Source organism: Nanorana parkeri, unplaced genomic scaffold (genome assembly GCF_000935625.1).
Source record: "Nanorana parkeri isolate BGI_ZX_2015 unplaced genomic scaffold, ASM93562v1 scaffold2402, whole genome shotgun sequence".
NCBI classification, from domain to species: Eukaryota; Metazoa; Chordata; class Amphibia; order Anura; family Dicroglossidae; genus Nanorana; species Nanorana parkeri.
Genome location: NW_017308670.1, coordinates 130,593 through 148,317, shown reverse-complemented (window position 1 = coordinate 148,317; position 17,725 = coordinate 130,593). Strand labels below are relative to the sequence as shown.

Genomic DNA, 17,725 nt, shown 5'->3' with positions numbered 1-17,725 from the left:
ACGCGGTCCAGTTCTGGTCACCAGTACTAAGAAAAGATGTCCTTGAGTTGGAAAAGGTCCAGCGGAGGGCAACCAAACTAATTAGGGGTATGGAGGACCAGAGCTACGAGACGAGGCTACTAAATTTAAACATGTTCACATTGGAGGTGAGGAGATTAAGGGGGGATATGATCTCCATGTACAAAATGTTCAATGGTGATAGCAACATTGGCGATAAACTATTTAAAATTAACTCCGTTACAAAAACTAGAGGCCACCACCTAAAATTGATGGAAAAAAAATTCCAGCACAAGGGGCGGAAGGGGTTCTTCACAGTTAGAGCGGTAGGGTCTGGAACTCACTGCCACAGGCGGTGATTTCAGCAAAAAACGTGGAATTGTTCAAGAAACATTTGGATGATTTTTTAAGGGACCGTAATATACAGGGGTACAGTTACTCCTAGAACGAGATCCTAATAGGTTGGACTTGATGGACTAATGTCTTTATTCAACCTCAAATACTATGTAACTATGTAACTATGTAGCCCTTTTAAAAAAAACAAAAAAACTTTTGCTGCAATAAGTACCTCTCCACCACTAGATGTTATTAGTCTTCCGGGTTGAATGATGGACAGTGTCATTCTACCTGGAAGACTAACAACATAAACCACTTCCCCCAGGCGATGGGTCCATGTTGGCCTCTGCTTAGAGTGCTACTGCATTAAACGTGTTAGCACCATTATGAGCAGTTGTAAGGACTGCCTACTGCCACCACTGGAAGAGAAAGATACAAGATGTCACTTAGGCTGTCCAGGAGACCCATTAATAAAATGTGTTGGGTTACTTCAGAGAGAGGGGTGGAGGGGCCAATTTAAAGTGGAGATGATCTGTAGGTGTAAACATAAATGTGTTAAAGTGTCAACAGGTAAAAAATAAAGTTTCTAAATAATCATAAACAAAATCCTTTCTTTTGCTACACGTGGTATATTATTTTCTATATCATATTATTTTATCTTGAAGATGTAGGGTGGAGGAAGTTCAAAAGAGAAAATTGCTTTCGTTCTTGCTCCAAAATGTGTTTAATTACAAAATGATTACACAATAAGGGGCATAAATCAAAATATAAAATAGTTATGTAAATGTATAAGTAATTTCTTGTAAAAGTTTAGTGTGTGTGTCTGCCTTGTGTGCCCGTGTGTTAGTGCTCTAGAATGTGAGAATAGGTCCCTTTTTCCTTTGTGAGAATGTCCTGCCCTTCTGCCATGAATAGCCTTTTTAAAACATGACAGGCTCTGGGACATATGGTACCTCACAGATGAAATCTGAAACTCTTAAGACCACTAGTAGGAGAGAGGGGGAAGAAATGACTGCACCTTTCTCCTAGCCTTAACTATAAGTTAAAATGCATTCAACTATCATTTAAACCATATAATGTTGCATGCAGGCCTCAGAATTTCCACTCGCCCCCTCGCAATTTGCGAGTGAAAATTGCGTGGGGGCGAGTGGAATGCCATGGAGGGGGTGCGCCGCCGGCAGGACCTGCAATTGAACACTACCGCCGCTTCCGAGCGGCTATAGCTGGCTTTGTGTTCACTCCTCCTGGCCCGCTCTGTAGCGGCCGCGGCCGAGGAGGAGGGGAATCAGATTTGGCTGTCTTCGGCTCCTTCGGCTCTTTCAGGCACCTGCAGAGTTACTATTGGACAGACAGAAACTAATGCAGCGCGGGACGTGAAAATAAAGTTTCGCGTCAGTAGATGCAGGAGCTCTGTACCGCCCCCCCTTCCCCACGACCAACACCAGGAGAAAGAAGAGGGCACCTGAATACCACCTAAATGAACTGTAAGTCCCTTTTCTTTCTTCCTTATACTGCTGACCTCTGCAAAGTGCGTTGCAGCGCTGACCTCTGCAACGTGCGTTACAGCGCTGACCTCTGCAACGTGCGTTACAGCGCTGACCTCTGCAACGTGCGTTACAGCGCTGACCTCTGCAACGTGCGTTACAGCGCTGACCTCTGCAACGTGCGTTACAGCGCTGACCTCTGCAACGAGCATTACAGCGCTGACCTCTGCAATGTGCGTTACAGCGCTGACCTCTGCAACGTGCACTACTGACCTCTGTAATGTGCGTTACAGTACTGAGCTCTGTAATGTGCGTTACTTACAGTAGTGAGCTTTGTAATGTGCGTTACAGCACTGACCTCTGTAACATGCATTACAGCGCTGGTGTGTTTAGGGGCAGAGTTAGTGCTAGGGAAGGGTAGGGATTAGGTGTGGCAACTGTAGTTAACTCTTAAGGCCTGGCTAGTAGCTCAGGACATGACATTTTGAGCCCTGTATATATATATATATATATATATATATATATATATATATATATATCTCTATATATATATATATATGTATATAGATATACACACACTATATTACCAAAAGTATTGGGACGCCTGCCTCCTGCCTTTACACGCACATGAACTTTAGGTCTCGTTCACACCTAGGCGTATTGCATATGCGCGTCTGTCGCGCGTTTTTTTAACGCGCTTCGCGGTAAAAAAGTTGCGCGACCGTCGCGCATTTCCGAAGGCTACTTGGCTGTATCCCAATGGAAACGCGCAACAAAACGGCCCAAAGTAGTACATGTACCTTTTCAGGTAACGCGTGGGCCGTTTTGTAGCGTGTTAGGGACGGGCGGAAATACGCCAAGGTTGGGAACGAGACCATTGAATACAATGGGATTTATATTTTTGAACGTTTTGTAGAGCGTTCGTCGAGCGTAGAACGCGCTACAAAACGTTCAGGTGTGAACGAGGGCTTAATGGCATCCCAGTCTTAGTCCGTAGGGTTCAATATTGAGTTGGCCCACCCTTTGCCGCTATAACAGCTTCAACTGTTGTTAAGGTTTAGGAGTGTCTCTATGGGAATGTTTGACCATTCTTCCAGAAGCACATTTGTGAGGTCAGGTACTGATGTTGGACGAGAAGGCCTGGCTCACAGTCCTCCCTCTAATTCTTAATAATCATAATAATAAAGATTTCAAATGTATAATAATAATACTCATCATAATAATAATAATAAAAAAAACATGACTTAATATTAACCAAACCTGCTACAATTATTAATTGATTGTAATTTTCTCTATGCCAGAGAGATACAATAATACAATATAATTTCTGAAAATGTCTTTAGCAAATTAGTATAATATTGGAGCAGCTATCAAAATATACTGAATACAAAAGTTAATTACTAAAATCTTACTAATCATAAAAACAAAACAATGTCAATAAAAAGTGTCAAACCCCCAATTAACAACTAAGCAGTAACAAAGTACTTACTTTGGAAATGAACTATATAAATAGATAACGATTTTTAATAACGAAGTTCATTATTAGCACTTCAGCTACATATAACAGCAATGTATGCTTGTTCATGAACTCGTTGGATGGGGTGCATTTTCTGTTGTGTATTTATTTTCTTAGTGTGTAATGTATGTGTGTATGGTTTATTTTGTACACTTCTATGTCATTTAACTGATCCATTTGGGATGGAAAAAGAGGAGAGTGATCATATAATAAGGGAGAGTGTGCATAAATAGCATTGGAGCAGAATGATCACAGAGGATCAGGACCGGGCATGGATGGAAGTAGGGTAGAATGATCAAAGAAGCACAAGAAAAAAGGTAAAGAAGGAAATGAAGGAGAATGATCAAAGAGGAAAGTGGGCCTTGATGAAACCGGGACAGAAATATTTAATTATTGCCATTAGATGGAGCTAAAGATCATAGGAAATAAATACATGTTAGTAATGACATTAAATCCAAGCAAACGCTGAAGGAAATGAGCGTAACCATTTGTACTATGGGGATAGCAATGGTTACATTTATATGCTCATTACCTCCAGCATTCTCTTGAATTGTAACATTGTATCTCATTACTAACATGTATTTATTTCCTATGATTCTCAGTTCCTTCTAGTGACCATAATGCACTATTTTCCTCATTCACTCTGTTCTTTATGAACAAACCTATTTAAGAACATGGGGGCAGAAGAGAAATTACACTAAGAACATTGATTTTTGCCCCATTCTTACAACATCTGGTTAACTCGCACAGAACGAATGCAGCTGCAGTTTTGCTTGATGAATAAGCTGTGCAAATTTATATTATAAATAGCCCCCCTAGGTGTTCACCTGTCAAGTTAACCTGTCAAGTGAAAACAATTTGCAGGGCCTGCATATATCATGAGGTCTTATATCCTAATATCTAGAATAAAACTGCAAACATTTTTTTTTAAACTTTAAGTATAATGTAAAAATCTAAACTACAAGTGACTTTATATAAGCTTGTAAAGCTATGATACAGTTGTCACTTCAGAGGGTTAGTCCAAATTTTTTATCACGTCTTGGATATTTCAGTAGGGCGTTCTCCTTGCAATAGTTCCTGGCCATCTTAGCATTCCCACCTTTGCATGTTTCTACACTCCTTTTTGTGTTCTTGTTAATATAAAAAAGATATAAAATAAATTAAAAATCTAACAGGGAAAATGGGAAACCATCATAATGACCACAGCATTTTTTTATTTGTATAGATTCACATATATATGTACTGTTTATATTTATTTGCGCTATTGCCAGTTTTTATAGTGCTGCATCAAATGTTTGCTCGGTTTTTATTTATTGAGGTTTTTAATGTTTACACACAGCTGCTAACAGGTGACGGGTTTTAAGAACTGCAATGATTTATTTATTGATTATTTCATTTCATACTGTGTTGTCAGGATGGAGCTGTCGTATTTGCTAAATTTCTTCAATTAATGGTAAACTATTCCAGAGTCTACATGGGCGCTGGACTTAAGCACAGAATCTGGCACCTATACTTGGCCCTTATTACATCTGTGCTTAAAATGCTTTTCCTGCAGCATGCAGGGAAGCTGCCAGGAGAAACAATGTAAATTAATGGCCAAGGGCTCAGGAGGTGCTTGGCAGAGTAAAACACATGCAAGCCGCTCTTTCTAATGGTCAAGTAGACTTATTAATATTATACAGGATTTATATAGCGCCAGCAGTTTGCGCAGCGCTTTACAATATAAGGAAGACATTAAAGACAATATGGTATGGAGGACTTAGCCTATTTATAATAGTAATTAAAAGGAACAACAACATAATTTCTTGAGTTGTAAAACAGTGGTGTTAGCAGGTGGGGGATGAAGGATAAAGGGGGTAAGAAGACTCGTACTCCCTAGGTGTCAGTGCAGAGGGTATGTGGCCATAGTTTGGGGAAGGGGGAAGTAAGTGGCATGCACAGTGGCAAAGTATATCCATTATACAGATGCACTGTAAATATTGTGGTGTGCTAGGACTTATGGTCCATCAGTTACAATTGTACATAATATACAGTATATACAGGTTATGTTGGGACTTATAGTCTTCAATTCACAAAATATGCAATGTGTACAGGCTATGCTAAAAATTACACCCCCAACTCAAACTATAACATATAGTGTATAGAGGACATAATGGGATTTGAAGTGGTCCTATAATATACAGTGTAGAGAGGTCATGTTGGGGTGAGGACTTGTAATGCATTTATCCCAATGCTATGCTAATAAAGGCCTGTATGCTCTTCATCACTTTATTGTTCTCAGCTTAATAAAGAATACGTCTTCTAAATTTTCTTACACAGGCAAACTTAGGAGATTCCCATGCTGTCATTATCGAATTACTTCCTTCATTGAAAGGCTAAGTTGGACCGTTTGGACCGTGTTTCATGTTACACCCAGTACCTAAATAATGAATGGCTACGTGGGAGAGGTGGGGGGGGACACCATTCCTATTTAGTCTATGAAGAGGGCTTAGGGAGGCACATTCACCACCAGCTTATCAGGGATAAAACAATAGTAAATGGATGGGGTTTTTTAACCCCTTCATGACTGCACTTGTTTTTAGTTTCTGTTCGTAAATGACTGACACACTTTTGACATTTTTGCTGTGCGATTCTTCCACATCAGTAATATACTTTCCTACAAAGTGCACCCACACATATTATATATTGTTTTGTAGAGGACAGATAGGGCTATATATTTATATCACATATGTGTACCTAACGCCTCACTTAGGACAAATAAAATATTAAAATTGAGGAAAAAATTAAAGAAAACACTTTTCCCTCAGTTTTGATTTGTAGTATTTTTTGAAAAAAGTAGCACAGCTAAAAAAAATGCATTAAATACATTCATTTATTTGGAAACACCTCATATCTCTAGGATTTTAGACATTTTTCTGTACTTATCAGCCTAAGACCTAAAATGTAATAATTTTTCTCTAAAAGCTAATCGTTTTCACCTGGCATACAATGTCACTGCCACTAAGTATCACACTTAGTAACAGCGACATACTTTGAACATCAGTCATGAAGGAGTTAAATTTAAAATTAACCCCTTAGGGTGCTCTTCCTAAGCATGAGGATACCACATATGTGAGACTTTTTTGCAGCCTATTTATATAGTGGGGCTCAAAATCCAAGGAGCACCTTCAGGCTTCCAAGGGACATAAATTATGCATCTGAATACCTATCTACCTTTTAGATTTCGGGAGGCTCTAAAATGCCAGGAAAGTACAAACACCCCAAAATAGCTGGCACTTGTAGTAACCAGTCACTGTTTCTGGCTGGAACAGGGTAACACTGGTACTGGATGACACTGGTATTGTATGTGCAGCTACTGGTTCTAGCTGGCACTGGTTCTGACTGGCATAAGTACTGGATGATGATGGTACTGAATGACACTAGTATTGGCTGTACAGGTACTGGTTCTTGCTGGCACTGGTTCATAGTCCCACTGGTACTGGATTATTGGGGTACTGGATGACACTGGAACTGGTTGTATAGGCACTGGTTTTGGCTGCCTCTGGTACTGGATGACACTGGTACTGATTTGCGCTGATACTGAATGACACTGGTACTGGATGACACTAGTTCCTGCTGGCAATGGATGACATTGGTTCTGGCAGGCACTGGTACTGAATGACACTGGTACTGGCTCGCACAGAATGATATTAGTTCTGGCTGGCACTGGATGACACTGGCTGGTGCTGGTACTGAATGTCACGAGTTCTGGCTAGCACTGGATCATTCATTGGTTCTGTACCTTTTTTGTGTGATCTGCAACAAAAAAGCCATTTTAAAATAGTGCCTTGCCCTGGGAGGTTGTAATTGAATGGCTGTACAAGGGGTAGTTAGAGGATGATTCTTAACATCAGAAATGTTACTAGGCTTCCCCATCATGTGAAGTATTATGATTGGTAGTCACAGTGATCATTTGATTGGGAGCCTATCCTACCGGTCCCCAATTGTTGTTAAGTGATTGGGAGCTGTTAATGTCATCACAATCACAGTGCTGGGTGTGTGTGATGTCAAAACAGCAATGCTGACTGTATGCATATACACCAATCAGCCATAACATTATGACCAACTGCCTAATATTGAGTAGGTCCCCTTTGGCTGCCAAAACATCCCTGATCTTTTGAGGCATGGACTCCACTAGACCTCTGAAGGGATGCTGTAGTATCTGGCACCAAGCCGTCAGCAGCAGATCCTTTAAGTCCTGTAAGTTGCGGGGTGGGGCCTCCATTTTTTCCACGTGCCAGCCTTCGTTTTTCCACGTGCATTGATGAGCCTTGGCTGCCAATGGCCTTGTTGTCAGTTCACTGGTTTTCCTTCCTTGGACCACTTTTGGTAGGTCCTGACCACTGCAGACTGGGAACATCCCAAGTGCTGCAGTTTTGGAGTTGCTCTGACCAGTTGTGTATCCATCACAATTGGGCCCTTGTCAAATTCGCTCAAATCCTTGTTTGCCCATTTTTTTCTGTTCCTCCCAATACATCAACTTGCTGGCTTATATATCCCAGCCACTTCCAGGTGCCAATGTAATGAGATAATGTTCTTTACTTCACCTTTCAGTGGTCAGAATGTTAGGGTGTAAGTTGCAGTATGTCATCAAAGCCCACCGCTGTGCTGCACATACAGTATATACACCGACAGCAACAAGTTAATGATTGGGTTCACATATAACTGCAATGTAAACTCAATTGGGGAAGAAAAAGCAAATCTGATTGGATGCGATGCAGCCCATACATATACTTTTTTCAAACCGATGAGTAAATGAAGTTGATGTTCACCACTTTCTAGTGACATTCCCAATCCATGTCAAGTTTTGGGGAAACAAAAGAGTAACGGAATAGGAAATGGAGAAAGTAGCATTTTCTCCATCAGTAGAGGGAGACAGCGAGTCTCCAAACAGCTTCCAAATAAAGTGAGGATCGGAAAAAAATCGGAAGAAAATGTGATGGGATGGGGCAGCTGGAAGAGGAAGGAAAGCCGTTCAGCCTCCTAGTAGAACAAAGAGAGAAGAGTACTCCATAGCAAGGGAGCGAGGAATAGGAGGGCACGTCTGCCAGCGCTGATCACTGCAGCCATGGATGGCACTGCCTTGTGCATAGGACTTTTATTGTGATCAGTGCTGATCGGTGGTCACAGGGAAGTGGAGGAAAGTTGTCCGTACACAGGAGCCGGGAGAGCCTTGTGTGTCTGCCTTGATCGCTCAGCCCTTTGTGTCTGGGGCAGAGGGGGTGGCCGGGGATCTAGCGGGTCTGGGAAGTGGGACATCACAGGAAATTTGGACAGCATCCGGCTCCAGACACATGCACAGTGGAGGAGAAGACGACGGCAAAGTGACAGGACAGCGATGAAAGAGACAGACATGGAGAAGGACTGCGCGTAAGTGACTGCATCGTGCTGTGGTCAGACTACACTGACCGATAACACTGCCTGCTGCACTCCACACGTGTAAACCGAGCATACATGCCACATTCACTGCCACCGGGGATGGCACAATGAAACCTTAGATACATGCCATTGGTCTTCCCTGTGATTTGATATGTAGTCAGCTCAGTACAGCTAGGATATGCAGTGCATGCTTTTACTCTGTGGATGACAGCAATCCAGCCAATATTCTAATATGTCAGAGATATCATGGTGTCTGATGCTGGTGACAGGTAAAAAGTTTTTCCACTTGTTTCACCTTATCCTGTTGCTTGCAGTTTCCTTCCCATATCTATCTCTAGCTCTATTTTTCTTCTTCTCTCTCTTCATCACTATCCCTCTCTTTCCCTTTATCACTGTCTCCATTTTTCTCTCTTTGTCCCTCTCTCTCTCTCTCTCTCCCCCTCGCTCTCATTCATTATCTCTCTTTATCTATCTATCTATCTATCTATCTATCTATCTATCTATCTATCTATCTATCTACTCTCTGTCTGTTTAGCCATCTATCTACCTATCTCTGTGACTAGTGTTCCACTCTTCTCCACGTTGTGATAATTTATTAATGAAAAACGGCTGTTGATAAGGGCAAGGCAACCAATACACGGCACCAGTGATTGTTTAGTATGAATGATTTTGATTGAGAAAACTGAGTATCTTAAAGTGGAACTCTTGGTAATATATAATAAAAGCCAACCTTGCAGTGAGCCCCCCTGCACTGTGAGGATAAATTGCTCATTAGGTCTAGGGGTGGAGTAATAAGGTATAATACTTATTCCTCAATTCAGCAGACTCTGTCTCTCTCCTCTTCTCCACGACACTCCAGCTTACAGGCAGTACTTCACCATACCCATGTACAATCAGGACTATAGGACTACTTTGTACTTGATGACATCAGCAGGCAACCACAGGCCAAAGCATCTTAGAGAAGAGGCTTTGGGGCATGGTCCTCATGGAGGAAGCCTGCAGGAGTTAGGAATAAGGTAAGTATTGCTTATATGTCTACCCCCAAACCAAAGAAGCATTTAATAATTGCATTGAGGGGGAGTGGCCAATGGAAGAATTATCTTTAAATTCTCGGAGGTCAGCTCTAAGATCTGATCAGAACATATATAGGCTAAAAAGTCAAACAAAGACCGATTGGCTCTTAAGTGATTTCTTCCTCCATAGATGGATGCCTTGTCCATAGCACTCAGGCTTTGCATCTGTCAGACACTATGTTGGTTGCCAAGGTCAGTTTTTATTTTTCTGTCCCATTTGGGCGTATTTAAAGTATACCTAAAGCCAAAACCTTTTTTTTATTTTTTGGATAGAGAATTATAACCACTGTCAGGTTTTTTTTTTGTCATTATGGAGATTTCCTATTCCCTTTTTTCCTGTAGAATTAACAGGGAGGAGGGGAATATCTTTCCAATGTGAGGGATATTTCTCACTCTCTACCCCCCCCCCTCTCTATCTATCTCTAGCTCTATTTTTCTTCTTCTCTCTCTTCATCACTATCCCTCTCTTTCCCTTTATCACTGTCTCCATTTTTCTCTCTTTGTCCCTCTCTCTCTCTCTCTCTCCCCCTCGCTCTCATTCATTATCTCTCTTTATCTATCTATCTATCTATCTATCTATCTATCTATCTATCTATCTATCTATCTACTCTCTGTCTGTTTAGCCATCTATCTACCTATCTCTGTGACTAGTGTTCCACTCTTCTCCACGTTGTGATAATTTATTAATGAAAAACGGCTGTTGATAAGGGCAAGGCAACCAATACACGGCACCAGTGATTGTTTAGTATGAATGATTTTGATTGAGAAAACTGAGTATCTTAAAGTGGAACTCTTGGTAATATATAATAAAAGCCAACCTTGCAGTGAGCCCCCCTGCACTGTGAGGATAAATTGCTCATTAGGTCTAGGGGTGGAGTAATAAGGTATAATACTTATTCCTCAATTCAGCAGACTCTGTCTCTCTCCTCTTCTCCACGACACTCCAGCTTACAGGCAGTACTTCACCATACCCATGTACAATCAGGACTATAGGACTACTTTGTACTTGATGACATCAGCAGGCAACCACAGGCCAAAGCATCTTAGAGAAGAGGCTTTGGGGCATGGTCCTCATGGAGGAAGCCTGCAGGAGTTAGGAATAAGGTAAGTATTGCTTATATGTCTACCCCCAAACCAAAGAAGCATTTAATAATTGCATTGAGGGGGAGTGGCCAATGGAAGAATTATCTTTAAATTCTCGGAGGTCAGCTCTAAGATCTGATCAGAACATATATAGGCTAAAAAGTCAAACAAAGACCGATTGGCTCTTAAGTGATTTCTTCCTCCATAGATGGATGCCTTGTCCATAGCACTCAGGCTTTGCATCTGTCAGACACTATGTTGGTTGCCAAGGTCAGTTTTTATTTTTCTGTCCCATTTGGGCGTATTTAAAGTATACCTAAAGCCAAAACCTTTTTTTTATTTTTTGGATAGAGAATTATAACCACTGTCAGGTTTTTTTTTTGTCATTATGGAGATTTCCTATTCCCTTTTTTCCTGTAGAATTAACAGGGAGGAGGGGAATATCTTTCCAATGTGAGGGATATTCCTTCTTTGACAGTTGTCATTGTGCAAGTATTGCAAAATTTCCCCTCTGTTCCTGTTCTGGCGGGAACCGAAAATTTTGGATTTACCCTTACTTTTATTCCCGGTGACACTGGTATTTAGCACAAATATAGAGAGTGAATCTTCCTAACAGGGACACAGACAACAATAAAAACCTGGAAGTGTGGAAAGAACACTGGACCCATGTGGTTATTCTCATGTTGCTTCATGTGAATATGTGTGATCTGGCTAAGAGGTAGGCAGCTTCCGCAGTCTAAGGCCTCATTCACACTAAGCAACACTTACCTTGAGCGGATCCACACGGCTGGGTATAGCGCGACTGTTTGAGCGACATTCTAGAGACGATCACGCGACCTTCACCGTCGGGCTGCATGCAAAAATAGAAAAATCGCGCAACATCCACGGGTAAAAGGGTCCCGCACAAGCGAGCGCTACGAGCTACACGGAGCTGTTCAATAGAACAGCTCCATTGAAAATCATTGGACAGAGACTTCTCGCTGCAAATTTGCGCGATAACGCGGCGGAAATAACGTGATTATACGCCCAGTGTGAATGGGCACTTAAAGATGCCCACTGTATTCTTGGCTCTACAGTTAACAACAGTAGATGTGGGAAATTAAGAGCCATACCAATTAAAATTGTCCTGATACAACTTTATTCCCATATGGTCAAGGTAGAATAGCCAACACATTTCGGAAGTCCAGTACACACTGCCTTCATCGGGACTTAATGAGAGAAGTCATGCATGTGGACTACAATCCCCGCAGCTTGAAAGTTTTATTGAACTGTGATGAGGGAACTTCAGGCTTGTCAGCAAAACTGAACCAGCTGCTGACAAGCCTGAAGTTCTTCCCTCACAAGTCAATACAAATTTCAAGCTGCAGAGACTTTAGTCCACATACATGACTTCTCTCATTAAAGTGACACTAAACTCAGGAGTTAAATCTTAAAAATACGTTCAAATCAAACACCTGACGGGGATGTCTTTGGCTGGGGATCCGGCCGCCCTGTTGCTCCACAGGTCCACCCTGTCTAGGACCAAATACCGCGCATCTCTACTCATTCACCTGGTCAACGCTGCCAGGGCCTGTATCCCGCTACGCTGGAAAAGTTCCAGCCCACCCACGGTCACAATGTGGCTCCGTAAGGTGGACGAAACACGGGTGATGGAGGAGCTCACTGCGACTCTGCACCATACTGATGACAAATTCCGGAAAACCTGGTTCTACTGGATTACCTCTACTCCCCGGAGTATGGCGCTCTCATGGTGGAATGAGACATTGTGCCGCACTTGCGGTGAAACGCAAATCAAGAGGTCCCATTCCTGCCAGGACTCGGTTGAATGCTCACCCAACTTACGCTTCCGCCGACTCCCACCCTGATTCCTATCCTCCCCAAGTCTCAGTCCCAAACCCTTCTCTGTCTTCTCCTTCCCACCCCATCTTTTTGTGTCGTCCGTGCTACGTCCTCAACATGGCAGGTATTTGACTGCACTGCCTTTCTTAGTGAGACCTGCAAAGCCTGGCGCATGCCAAGGCATGGTGGTTGCGCTTCACCCATGGGTGGTGGCGCGTAAATACACACTGAAATGCCTGTCTACTTTGCCCACATTGGGGCTACCAAACCAGTGGAATTGTAAAGTCTTATATACACTTCTCATATTTATGCTGTACCCAATGTATTTTACTGTACTGCACAACCCCTCTTTCTCTAATTACCCACTGTTTGTACAACTGAAAAACTGAAAATAAAGAATTAAAAAAAAAAAAAAATATGTTCAAGTACCTTAACTATTAGCAAAACTTATTCTTATTTGTGTATCACTCAGCTGTAGATCCTCAAATCATCTCTGAATTGGTGCTGAAACTGTGCTGAATTGGTGCTGACACTGTGGAGGGTGGTTACGTTTGTTCCCCATGGTCCCTGTGTGTGTTGTAAAGTAGTCACCGATCCAAGCTCACTCCCGTGATGAACTACAATCTCAATACAAATTAGTAAACTAAACGTGAGACTGTAGTCCATCACAGGAGTGAGCTTGGAGCGGTGGCTACTCTACATGGTCCATGGTCCCTGTGTATGTACACAGAGACCATGGGGAACAAAAGTAGCCACCCTCCAGAAGGAAGGACAGTGTCAGCACCAATTCAGAGATGATTTGAGGATCTACAGCTGACTGATACACAAATAAGATACATTTTTGTTATTAGTTAAGGTACCTAAATGCATTTTGAAGATTTAACTCCTGAATTTAGTGTCACTTTAAGCCCTGATAAACGGGGTGTGTATTGGATTTTGAAACACGTTGGTTACACTGCTTGAATGTCCCCTGACCCTAGGGGAATATAGTTGTATCTGGGACTATTTTAATTGGTGTGGCGCTTTAATGTCTACATCCACTGTATCCAAGTTCCCCCCAAAAAATCCAACTTTATGTCTATTTACAGAAGTCAAATGGCTGCTGATCAGTTGCAGTCATATATTGCACATGCTGGTTGCTGCCTTACTAACTAAATGCGATTGTATTTTCCTGAGCAGAGCCTTGGGGAGACAACATTTCTTCCTTTCTGGTGTATAATTCATCAGTTTACAGAACATATAATTTAGATCACAGAGAGCTCCATTGTATGGACAACCATTACAGCCTAATGCCTGCCATTGCAGAACATTTTTTTTGGCATTATTATCAGTGTGATACTGCTGTGTTTGTCACAATAAAACAATTAAATGTATTGACTAGGTTTAGGTGATGTTTAAGGATCACATTTAGGGGTTAAAGTGTAAGCAAACTAGAGATGCACCAGTACCGTTACCCAGTATTTTGGCCGAGATTTCCTCTGACTGGCAGTGGCAGTTTAATGCTGATTGCTGCCCAGCTTCCTGATTGGCCAGGAAGCCGGCTTCCCCTGCCAATCAGCATTGAACCAGCCAAACAGCATGAAGCCTGCTTCCCGGCCAATCAGGAAGGCCCCGTCTGGCTTCCTGATTGGCTGGGAAGCCGGCTCCATGCTCCTGGAAGTACGGGTATCGGTATTTGGTATCGGTGAGTACCGAAAGATAAATATTGGTACTCGTACTTGATACCGCAAAACCGGTATCGGTGCATCCCTATTTTTTTTCCTATTCACTTTCCTTTGTTCTGTTTGATATACAGCTGAATTAATTTTTGTCATATCTGCTTGATAAGTGCAAAAAAAAACCTTTTGATTCTGCTAGAAATCTAGTGCTGCCCTGTGTCCTCTGCACCTCAAGCTGACCATACACTGATAGAATTTTGGCTGATACACAGAAATTAGCTGAAACTCTTACAGTGTAGTCTTGGTGGCTCATCAAAAGTCAGCTACTCTACTTTTGTTGATGGAGCTGGGTTAAAAATTGTCAGCTAAACTGTGCCAATAGCTTCGTGGGGAAGATTTGTCCATCTGCGCGGATTAGTGTGGATAGAGGAGCCTGATAATTCTTTACTTCAGCCCACTGGCTGAACAAACGAAATGTATTAGTGTATAGTGTATGGTCAGCTTAGCGTTGCAGTGTTATCAGCCCTGCCCAGTTTACATCTGTCAATGTTTTGTAGATGAGGAGAGGGAGAGTTGTTATGTAGACTTAACACAGGTCCTGTTCTAGAACAGGAAGTATGTTACTGGCAGGATCACCAGTTAAAATAAAGGGTTTGGTTTTGATACACTTTAATGTTACTTTTAATGGTTAGGTTTAGGCATTGAGATTACATTTAAATGTTAGGTTTAGGGGTTAATTTTAAGGGTTAAGTACATAAGTGGCTGACTTCAAGGTCCAAGCAATGTCACTTGAGGGCCAAGGGAGGTCCTTAGCTCTATGTAAGCTCCAACACTGAGTTTACACCAGGCTTTTTACTTAGGGTTCCAGCAAGTAAATAGTGCTACACAGAGGCATGGAGAAGGTTAAAATTAGTAGCAGAGGAGGTGGACTATCAAGAGGACCAGTTACTTTACTATAAGTGGACAAATGACAAAGTCCCTTTAAAGGGTTTGCTTGATGAGTTAAAGTTAAGTTTAGGATTAGGAGTTAAGATGAAGTGTAAGGGTTCAGTTAAGGATAGGGGTTAGGCTAAGTATTAGTGATAACATTTTGGGGGTTGGCTAACTATAAGCCTATCTCAGGGGATACTAAATGGGTCTACACCCACACTGCAAGGACTAACTGTTTGTTTGTGTCTAGGGGACTGGTGCAAAGGACTTTTACTTACCTGATCTCCCCTCCCACAGACTCCAAGTCCAGGGCCCGCAGCATTCCCCCCAACACATCAGCGGTCAGAGGCCTGCTGATATCATCAAGTACAATGCAGAGTCTAAAGCCCTGCATTTTACATGAGGATGTCAAGGGACAGTCCCTAGGACGGAGCGTGGGGGAGATGAAGTAAGCGCCGACTGCTGGGGAAGCTGGGATCTGAGGGAATGGTGCAAAGAACTTTTACTTACCTGTTTCCCACTCCCCCAGCAGTCAGCCCTCACCTTATCTCCCCCACACTCTGACCTAGCGACTGTTCCCTGACATCCTTACATATAATGGAGGGCTATGGACCCTTCATTGTACTGGATGACAACAGCGGGCCTCCAACTGCTGCAGTGTAGGGGGGAAAGCCTGTGGGCGCTGGACTTGGAGCCATCGGGAGAGGAGATCAAGTAAGTAAAAGTGCTTTACACCAGTAACCTAGAAAAGAAATTACTAGTTAATGTTGTAAATTATGATTGAAGTAGATATATTAGGGGTATGTTTAGGGTGTATTCTCATGTATCGCATTCTTTTAGCTGATGTTATTTAACACACCTATACTAACAAGGTTTTTATTGTGTTAGTCTATTGACCAGTTGACCATCCTGTTTTGTTGATTGTACACAATGGAACAGTGGTTAGTTAACTAACATCAAAGGGGTAATTAGACCAGCCAATCAGAATCCATTCAGTGTTAGTGAATGACACTAAACTGTATATAAATAGAGAGCCTAAGGTGGCTGAGAGGAGGGGAGCTCAGAGTCATGAAGAGAGGCACAGAGGTGCTTATATAGATTGGAGATATATGCTGGGTAGTTAGAGTGGGTCCCTAATGGAACCTTTATCATCTGAGGTCTAGATATTTTACTCTGTATTACTCTGTTGAACTGTTCCTGTTCATCTGTTTCTTCGATCCAATTAAATGCTACTCTCTGGAAAAGAGCTGAGGTTGCCTGGATTTTCACAACGCAGATAAATATAAATACAGTACATATATTTGAACACTACATTAACTGGTCAATAGACTAACACAATAAAAACCTTGTTAGCATAGGTGTGTTAAATAACATCAGCTAAAAGAATGCGATACATGAGAATACACCCTAAACATACCCCTAATATATCTACTTCAATCATAATTTACAACAGTTAACCCTTGCAGTGCAAGGGTAGCCCCACTTCAAGTCGAACTGTTTTGGTTTCTCTAGAGATACTGTAGACTTTAAGGATTCAGGATAAGTTGGTTTTAAACTTTCTGTCTGGCATTTTTCAGCCTTATTAGCTTTTTTTTTGCTTTTTGTGGTTTCTAAATTTAATTGGTGCTGCGAAGGCCCCAAAAATATTGTGCCTACTTTATAACACCGAAAAGTAACATGCTGTGTCAGGACAGTACTACCTGGAAGCTGTGAGGCTCTCACGGAAGGTGCGCTGTGTAACTGGCGTCTCTGGAAATGTGTCACAAGGTAGTATTCTTTACATACCACATGGGATTCCAAGGATTATGCATTTGTAGGTGTGAGATTCTTGGTTATCTACACGGTATCACTGCTCTTAGAATGCCCCCTATTATCACTTGCCAGTGCACTGGACTCCACAGTCCGGCACATATAACCTTCATAAATGAGTATAAGCAAATTATTACCGACATTATGCAAGAGAGAACAGATGTTTTCTGATCATTTTGCAGTGACGGAGAAAAGAAAATGCATAGCCTTTTAAATATAAATAGGGAGTTTGCATAAAAGCAGAATGCAAGACCAGGAAAAACTATGTAGAAAAAAGTAAGTAGGACAAGGACACGATAAGAACCTCGCTATACAGACTCAGATCTTGTAGTGTGGTGTCTATCTATGTCTGGTGGATCAAGTCAAATGTTCATGGTCGATCCAACTTATAGGGAATCTGTGCCCAGCAAAATAGAGCACTTTGTTGAATGGCAGTTATATAATTAAATTGTGTTTACACCAAATCCACCATCAGTGTCAGGATTCAGTTTACAATGTCATGCTAAATTTAGCATTGATTCCACCCTTCTTATCTACAGAAACAAATTGGCCGAGAGTTAGACTCTAGCAGTCTCCATTAGG

At 41.9% G+C, this 17,725-nt stretch overlaps 1 protein-coding gene across 2 annotated transcripts in view; it reads left to right on the top strand.

Annotated features, from left to right (window-relative positions):
* The window catches only part of HOMER3 (homer scaffolding protein 3), a 131,269-nt gene that overhangs the window by 3,845 nt on the left and 109,699 nt on the right, over nt 1–17,725 (top strand). For both annotated transcript variants that reach the window (XM_018573500.1, XM_018573499.1), the window contains exons 2-3: nt 2,273–2,281; nt 8,571–8,742. Coding sequence is in view for 1 of the 2 variants with exons in the window: in XM_018573499.1 (XP_018429001.1) it covers nt 8,711–8,742 (32 nt within the window). In the remaining variant the exon portion in view is untranslated. The remainder of the gene's footprint in view (nt 1–2,272; nt 2,282–8,570; nt 8,743–17,725) is intronic.